Source organism: Rhinopithecus bieti, unplaced genomic scaffold (genome assembly GCF_001698545.2).
Source record: "Rhinopithecus bieti isolate Rb0 unplaced genomic scaffold, ASM169854v2 scaffold_13029, whole genome shotgun sequence".
NCBI classification, from domain to species: Eukaryota; Metazoa; Chordata; class Mammalia; order Primates; family Cercopithecidae; genus Rhinopithecus; species Rhinopithecus bieti.
In genome coordinates, this window is record NW_016807982.1 from 4,241,933 (window position 1) to 4,250,216 (window position 8,284).

General features: G+C 51.6%; 1 protein-coding gene across 7 annotated transcripts in view; it reads right to left on the reverse strand.

The window, feature by feature from the left end:
* Nucleotides 1-7,912, reverse strand: part of CSF3R (colony stimulating factor 3 receptor) — a 17,514-nt gene extending 9,602 nt beyond the window's left edge. For 2 of the 7 annotated variants that reach the window (XM_017884504.1, XM_017884502.1), the window contains exons 1-5: nucleotides 7,408-7,642; nucleotides 6,098-6,160; nucleotides 4,610-4,703; nucleotides 4,049-4,338; nucleotides 327-623 (exon numbers count right to left, since the gene is read on the reverse strand). In XM_017884504.1, the coding sequence (XP_017739993.1) occupies nucleotides 327-623; nucleotides 4,049-4,112 (361 nt within the window). In that variant the 5' untranslated portion in view covers nucleotides 4,113-4,338; nucleotides 4,610-4,703; nucleotides 6,098-6,160; nucleotides 7,408-7,642. Of the gene's footprint in view, nucleotides 1-326; nucleotides 624-4,048; nucleotides 4,339-4,609; nucleotides 4,704-6,097; nucleotides 6,161-7,407 lie in introns of all 7 variants that reach the window. The other 5 variants (XM_017884503.1, XM_017884499.1, XM_017884498.1 and 2 more) reach the window with 5 other exon arrangements.
* Between the last annotated feature and the right edge of the window lie 372 nt (nucleotides 7,913-8,284).

Below are 8,284 nucleotides of genomic sequence, written 5' to 3' on the forward strand. Positions count from 1 at the left end.
GGATCTCAGCTCACTGCAAGCTCCGCCTCCCGGGTTTACGCCATTCTCCTGCCTCAGCCTCCCGAGTAGCTGGGACTACATTAGCTGGGACTATAGGCGCCCGCCACCTCGCCCGGTTTTTTAATTTTTTTGTACTTTTTAGTAGAGACGGGGTTTCACCGTGTTAGTCAGGATGGTCTCGATCTCCTGACCTCGTAATCCGCCCATCTCGGCCTCCCAAAGTGCTGGGATTACAGGCTTGAGCCACCGGGCCCGGCCTAATATTCTTATTAGTATTGGCAGGAGGGTGTTGGAGGCAGAGTAGTTGGATGGCTGGAGGGACTTACAGCCTGCACGCAGCTCAACCTGGTCCAGGATCTGCAGGCTGTTGCCCCAGTTCAGGCAGCAGGAAAGAAAGGCCCGAGTGTGGTTGAGGTGGGGCAGGGTGATGGTAGATTGCTGGGTCCCATCAGACAGACGCTGCTGCCTGCCCCCGGGCTGAAGCTCTGCTCCCAGTCTCCACAGAATCTGTGGCTCCAGGTCCAGATGGCTGCAGTTCTGCTTGATGATGCAGGAGGCTGTGATGGGATCCCCCAGGTGGACAATGGGGGCTGAGACACTGACGTGCCCGCACTCCTCCAGACCTGGGGTGGAAGAGAATGGGCCAGGAACGACTCCTCTGCCTAGCAGAGCTGGGCTATAATCTAGGCCTTTGTACTCCTAGACTCAGGGCCCTCACCTTCCTTTCTCACCCTTCAAGACATGGGGGCTGGAAATGGAAGGATGTGGACGGAGACTTCGAGAGGCTACGGAGGTAAGACAGAGATAGTGCTGTGCCACTAACTGTTTATCAGCCAGCTTGGCAGAGAAAAGCAGACCCTGGTTTGTAGCGTGTGCCTTTCCATGGTGTAAATACTCTCACTGTAGCTGATTTCAGCCTACTGAAGTGACATCATTGATCGGGGAGTTGGGAAGAGATGTTCCCAATTAGTGTTTGCAAGCCAGCACCAGCACACCACCAGATGGAGACTGTTAACTCCCCATTGCCCTCCCCAAGGATGGTGCAAGCAGTGATTAGAGTGATAAGAACCCATAACCACAGCAATCTTTTCACAATTCAAATCTGATTCTGCTACCCCATCTCCATCGCAGCACTTCAATGGCACATTATTGCACTGAAAGGAGTATGGTGTGATGGATGAGTGTGGATGTTGGGACTAGACTGCCTCGGTTTAAATTCTGGTTCTATTGCTTATTAATTACATGATCCTGGTATATTTCTGAGATTTTCTGTGCCTCAGTTTTCTCATCTGTAAAATGGGGATAAAAATCATCCCTACCTTAGTGTTGCTGGAAGGATCACATGCGATAACATGATAACATATGGAAGGCATTTAGAGCAGTGTCTGGCATGTGAGTATGTGCTGCAATCATTAGGATAAAGACTCAAATCCTTCACCTAGCTCTTGTGGCCTGGCCCCTGCCTGACCCTCTCAGTTCCAGCTTATACCGGTCTCTCAGCTCCAGCCATTCTGGCTCATTCTTGCTATTTGAAAACTCCATAATCTTTCCAATCTCTGGATCTTTGCACCTGCTGTGTGTGTTTTTTGTTTTGTTTTGTTTTGGTTTTCTTTTTCTTTTTTTTCTTCAAGGTCTTGCTCGTCACTCAGGCTGGAGTGAAGTGGCACAATCATGGCTCACTGCACCCTTGACCTCCTAGGCTCAAGTGATCCTCGCACCTCAGCCTCCTGAGTAGCTGGGACTACAGGTTCATGCCAGCATACCTTGCTAATTTTTTGATTTTGGTTTTTTTTTGTGTGTGTGTAGAGATGAGGTTTCACTATGTTGGCCAGGCTAATCTTGAACTCCTGGGCTTAAGCAGTCCTCCTGCCTCAGCCTCCCAAAGTGCTGGGACTACAGATGTGAGCCTCTGTGCCCAGCCTGCTGTTCTTTTTGGAGGGACTCTTCTTTCTCTCTCCCACCCCTGTTTCACCTGGTTAATGCTTAGGCATCTTGAAGAAACCAGGCCAGGCACTAACGAACTGGAGGAGGCCAAGGTCCCTGTACTTCCTCAAAGCTCTTATTATCCTTCATAATTATAGAGTCTTATGATTATTTACTTATCTATCACTCCAGCTAGACTATAAATTTTGTGAGGCCAGCAGACCTTGGCTGTTTGCTTATTACTGTATTCCCAGTGCCTAGTACAGAGTAGGACCTTCATGAATATTTATTATTATTATTTTGAGATGGAGTTTTGCTGTCACCCAGGCTGGAGTGCAATGGCGCAATCTCAGCTCACTGCAACCTCTGCCTCTTGGGTTCAAGCGATTCTCCTGCCTCAGCCTCCCAAGTAGCTGGGGCTACAGGCACGCACCATCATGCCCGGCTAATGTTTTTTTTGTATTTTTAGTAGAGATGGGGTTTCACCATGCTGGCCAGGCTGGTCTTGATCTCATGACCTTGTGATCCACCCTCTTCAGCCTCCCAAAGTGCTGGAATTACAGGCATGAGCCACCGCACCCGGTCGATGAATTTTTTTTGATAAATAAATGAACAAATAAACATACACTTTGCCTGCAATGCTTTCTGTCCTCTCTCAGGTTTTCTTAGGCCTGTTTTACTGATGGGGATGCGAAGACCCTGAGAGGAGAAGCAGTTTGCCCAGGGTCACAGAACAAGTTCATGATTCTCAGCAAAGGGCTTCTACTACTTCACAGACTCAGGATTTCAGGCTGGAAGGAAATTTACCAGGTTGTTTGCTTCAAAACTCTACCTGATGCTCTGCCCTCTACAGCAGAGCTTGAGTGGCCTATTTTTGTATGGCCTAACAACTAAGAATGTTCCTTACATTTTAAAGAGTTAAAACAAACAAAACAAAACCAAATAAAAACATGCAACAGGCCTGGGCGCTGTGGCTCACGCCTGTAATCCCAGCACTTTGGGAGGCCGAGGTGGGTGGATCACCTGAGGTCAGAAGTTTGAGACCAGCCTGGCCAACGTGGTGAAACCCCGTTTCTACTAAAAATACAAAAATAAGCCGGGCCTGGTGGCAGGCGCCTGTAATCCCAGCTATTCAGGAGACTGAGGCAGGCGAATCACTTGAACCCGGCAGGCAGAGGTTGCAGGGAGCCGAGATTGCACTACTGTACTTCAGCCTGGGCAACAGAGTGAGACTCGGTCTCAAAAAAACAAAACAAAAAAACCCCTGAAAAAACAGAAACATGCAATAGGCAGGGCATGGCAGCTCATGCTTGTAATCCCCATCCTTTGGGAGGTCAGGGCAGGTGGATTACTGGAACCCAGGAGTTCGAGACCAGCATGGCAAAACTACATCTCTACAAAAAATACAAAAACATTAGCTGGGTGTAGTGGCATGCCCTGTACTACCTTGGAGGCTGAGGCGGGATGATCACTTGAGCCCAGGAGGTTGAGGCTGCAGTGAGCTGTGATTGTGCCACTGCACTCCAGCCTGGGCAACAGAGGCAGACCCTGTCTCAAAAACAAACAAACAAACAAACAAGGAACAGAGAGAGTATGTGGCCTGCAAAGCCTAAACATTACTGTCAGACAAAGTTTGCCAACCCCTGCTGCACAGCATCTTTGTCAATCCTGGCTTCAGCTTGCATACCTCTGGGGATGAGAAGTTCTCTACCTCTCAAGACAGAGTTTCCATAGTTGGTAACCAAGCTCTGCCTGGGCTTCTTTATTTCAGGATGAAACCTGTCCCCTTGTAGCTTCCGTCCTGATCCCTTTGCTGCCCACCAAGGCTACATAGGACCCATGGGTTCCTTCTGACAGCTTGGTAGAGATTTGTGGACAAGATCTGCGCCCCACTGGCCTTTTCCAGGATGACCAGCCCGGGTCGTCTCACCATTCCTCTTGGGTGGTGGTTTGCCTGTGGAAGTCTGTGGGTGGGATGCCAGCTACCCCATATCTGTGGCTCAGTCTTGAGTCTTTTGGGATTCTCTGGGAATCCCAGGAGCCATGTGGCAGTGCAAGAAAATTCCCAATATCTCTCCTTGTAACTTCCCCTCACCACTGCACCCTCATCCTTGGCCATACTCACTTCCGGGGAGCAGCAGGATGATCAGGGCAGCCCAAGTCAGGCTGCAGGTTCTCAGCCTTGCCATAGTGCCAACTTGATGTTCACCTGGAGGCAGGAGGTTTGTTTAAGACCATGGGCTTTGGAGTCAGAGCTGATCTTAATCCTTGTCTGTCACTGTGCAGCTTTGACTAGGTTGCTTGGCTTCTCTGAGCCTTAGTTTCTTTGCAAAATGGAAGTAACAGCAGCCTATACTTCATGGGACTTTGAGAGGAAGACACAAAATGATGCAAGTCAAGGGCTTTGCACAGTGCCTGGAACATAGGAAATGACAGTGATAGCCACTGTTATTATACTTGCCTTCCAGGAAAGAGCAGGGAAAGGACCAGTGAGGAACAGGATTCTTCACCCTTCCCAGCTATCTAAGCTGGGCTCCCCTCAGAGAGCAGAACCTGAGATGAGGAATTGCATGCTGGTAGTTTATTTTGAGAAGATCCTAGCAGCAGATAAGGAGAGGATGAAATGGGGAGAATGAAACAGGGACAGAGAGAAAGCCAACGCAAAGTTACATCATATGTTGGTCACCTCTATGGACAACTGGGGCTCTATCCTGCTGGAACCTTCCCAAGAGCCATGTAGAACACTTCTCAGAGCTGTCCACCGGAGGGTCAATTTATCCCTTGGATGGGAGGGAAGATGGGAAGATTTACCCACTGACTCCTGCCCCCCATTGGTCAAGGGATGCCTCTTGGGGTGTTCACTCCCTGGCACATCCAGGTTGGGCATGCATGAGTACTAGGCAGGTTCTCCTGGAGAAACCATACCAGTGTTGTCAGGGACACTCCCTGGATGAAAGGGAGAACTCTATGGAGCAGCTGAGGCAAGGGGCCGTCAGGTTACACCTGCAGGAAGCTGGCTGCCTCAGCCATATGGGCCTCTGAGAATATCAAGTGGGGCACCCGACAGGTCCAGTATGCTCCCACTTCTGGGCACAGACCTCTGGTGGCCTTCTGGGGTCAGACATCGTATGGTCGCGGCCATAGCACCTGGATGGAGGGTGCCTTGGCTCCAGTCTTAGGAAGTATGCACAGGTTTCTACCACTTGGGTAGGTATCCAGCCTCATCTTCACCCTGCTCCCATTGGGGTCTTGGGGCCAACACCTGATCCTCCAGCACAAGTTGGTGCTCTTGGTGGCAGATTAGTGGGAATTGCTGGTCAACTTGCATGTCCATATCTGGACACATACATGCAGGTAGTGTCCCAGCAGGTCCCTCATGCTCAGCAGGGAGAAAGGTAGGAGAATCCTTTTCTCTCCCTCCCAGACAGAGGTGTGGATAAGAACTGCCCAGATACCCAAGGCTGTTCTTGCTCTCAGGGGCCTTACCCAAACCCCCAGTCTATTCATGTATATTGCAGTATCGGAATACCCAGTGACTGCTAGCCTGTAAGTCTCCTTTGTGCAAATCAGAAAGAAAACACCCCATCCTCAGGACGGGTGCAGCACCACACTAGGACCTGGCAACTAGGGAACAGCCTGGATTTCGGCTCTAGTTACTCCTCAGTTTTGTGCAGTGAGAGACCTGCACAACTATCCCCAGCATCTGTCTACCCGTCGGTGGTTGGTAACCTTCTTACTACAGCATACCAGTTTGATTATCCATCCCCCCCCAACACTGGTCAGGGAAGATTTAGCCTCCAAGGCCCAGATTTTGGGACACTGGTTTTCATCTCCATGTGCTTTTGATCATATCCCAGCCCTGTTGCCCTAGCCAGGGTCAGCTTCAGGCCTAGCCTATGCCCTGTGCAGTACCACCATATCTACCCCCACTGGCTCCTGTCCAGAGTACACAACCTAACCCCAAGAGGCCCCGGCATCCTCCCCCTGGGTGCTGGGTGTTGGCCTGCTTGGCCTCAGTCCCTGGTCCTCCACTGCAGCCCTAGACATCCCCCTGCCTGGTTGAGCGGACCTAGGGCCTGTTCAGTCTCACTCTCTGGGGGGCTGATATACAGAGAGCTTTGGAGCCCAGCTCAGATTCAGGTCACCTGACTTGATCTGCAGCTCTGCCACTTACCAGCTGCTTTGTGACCTTGGACAAGTTACTTCACCTTTCCAAGCCGAGCCTCAGTTTCCCCATCTGTGGAAAAGAAAGAACATTAGCACTCACTCCTCAGGGTTGTTGTGAGGATGAAATGAGATGATTATGGTAAAGGCACCTAGCACTGTGCCTGGCATGGAGTTGGCACTCAGCAACCATAGGTTATTTTCACGAGCCAGAAAACGGGTCAGCAGCTCATGGAATCCAGCACAGTTCAGTTCTCGCCTCACCTCTGCCTTCCTCACAGCCTGCGTGGTCACACCTCCCAGCTCTGCCACCTTGCTTTTGTCTGTGCCACACTGCACAGTTCCAAAGCCCAATTTCTGGATCCCCTCTTCCTAGCTCCCTGGCCCCCTGGCCCTCCCATCACTGGCCATCTCCGCTGGGCCCTGCAGGTGCTCGCTCCCGCGGCTCAGCACACCTTGATGCCTCCTGGGCGGGCTGCCCTTGCATCCCCTCTTTCTGTTTCTCCCTCATCACACTCAACCCTCTCCCCTCACACTCTCTTCCCCAGTTCACACCCCTGGCCCCCTTGCTGTTTCTACTCTCACCGTGGGAAGGGTGGGGAGGGGGGAGGGGGCTGGGAATAAACAGAGGGGAGAGGCCTTTCCAGATGTGCTGCAGATAAAGAAAAAGAGAGAGAGAGATACAAAGAGTGGCAGAGTGAGGAGGTGACTGAAATCCGCACAGACCAAAATGACAAGAGACCCACCAAGAGGACGACTGAGGCCAGAGAGATGTCGAGAGACACAGAAAAAGGGCCCGATGTACGCTGACCCAGAGAGTGGGGGGCACTCGGAGGCCCGGAGCCTAGGAAGCGGTCTGTTACCAAGAGTTTAAGATTCAAGAGATAGCAGGAAATATGCGAGACAGAGAAACTCAGAGAAATAACAAGCCAGAGAGAAGCTGAGGAGGAAAGATGGAAACAGAGAGTGAAATAGAGACCCAGACGGGGAGGGGTTGTGCGGCTGGAACTCAGACACACACGTCCTGAGAGGCAGAGGCATGGGGAGGGGAGAATGATTATGCCTGCCCCCAGCCCAGCTCAGTGTCCTCAAGGAGCTACTTGGATGTGAGTGACTTCCCTGGTGCAATACCCCCCAAAGTAGGGGCATCCTGTGAAAAGAGATTCACTGTCCAGGGCTGGGGTTCCAAAGGACGAATCCTTGGCCCTAGGCCTAGGACCCCGGACATGAACACTTGGCAGAGCTGCGGGGAGTGGCCCCAGGATTCCAGCTCTCCATCAAGCCCAAGGCTCAGCCCCTCTCTAGGGATCCCCTACTCACGTTGGAGCCTCTGGCCCGGCCCCTGCTTGATCTCCTTAGTTTCTCTTCTCCTCGTCAAAAGAAGTTCCTGAAACCAGCTGCAGTCCAGCTTCTCTCCCCAGCTCTGTCGTTAATGGCTCGGCCTCTGACAGGCCGGGGGCTGGGGATTGCAACACCTTCCGAGCCTCCCTCCTGCCCTCCCTTGTGCCTTCGAGGGCACAGGCAGCCCCTTCCTCCCAGGAAGGAGCCTGTGAGGGAAGCTGGTGAGGCCCGGGCAGCCTTCCTGCCTTGGGGGTCTTAAAGGGCTGGGGAATGTGGCAACGATGTCCCCCTCCCCTGCCTCCGGATTTCCTGAGCTTGAAGCTTTGAGGCTGGGCAGGGCCCAGGCTCCCACCTGGCTGGGTTCCATCCCTATGCCCTCCACCCTCGGGGAGCATCACTTGGAGGCAGACCCTGCCTGGAAGGCTCACCCGGCCCCAAGCCTCTTTTCAGCTCTAGCCTTGGGGCGCACGTCTTCACAGTACTCAGAAGGGTGTGTTCCAGGTTCCACGGAATTTTATAACCCAATACTCACTGCTCCCCTCTTCATTATGTATTCTGCACATTGCCCATAGACCAGGCAGATGGAGAAACAGGAATTCTGGGGGCAAGACAGGAGGATGTCCTGGTGAGGCACGGGGTCCTCATATGTTCACTAAAAATTAGTAATGTTTACCCACAATGGTTCTGCAACACTGAACATTTTGTAATTGAGTGAAATAGACTGCATTTTATGTCTTTTATTGGTCTGTATTCATGATTCCTCTGCAACTACAAACAATTTTCCTTGCATTTTCTGAGAAAGGTTCAAACTGCTCATAGTTTATTGGATTCATGACCCAAAAAAGGTTAGGTACCA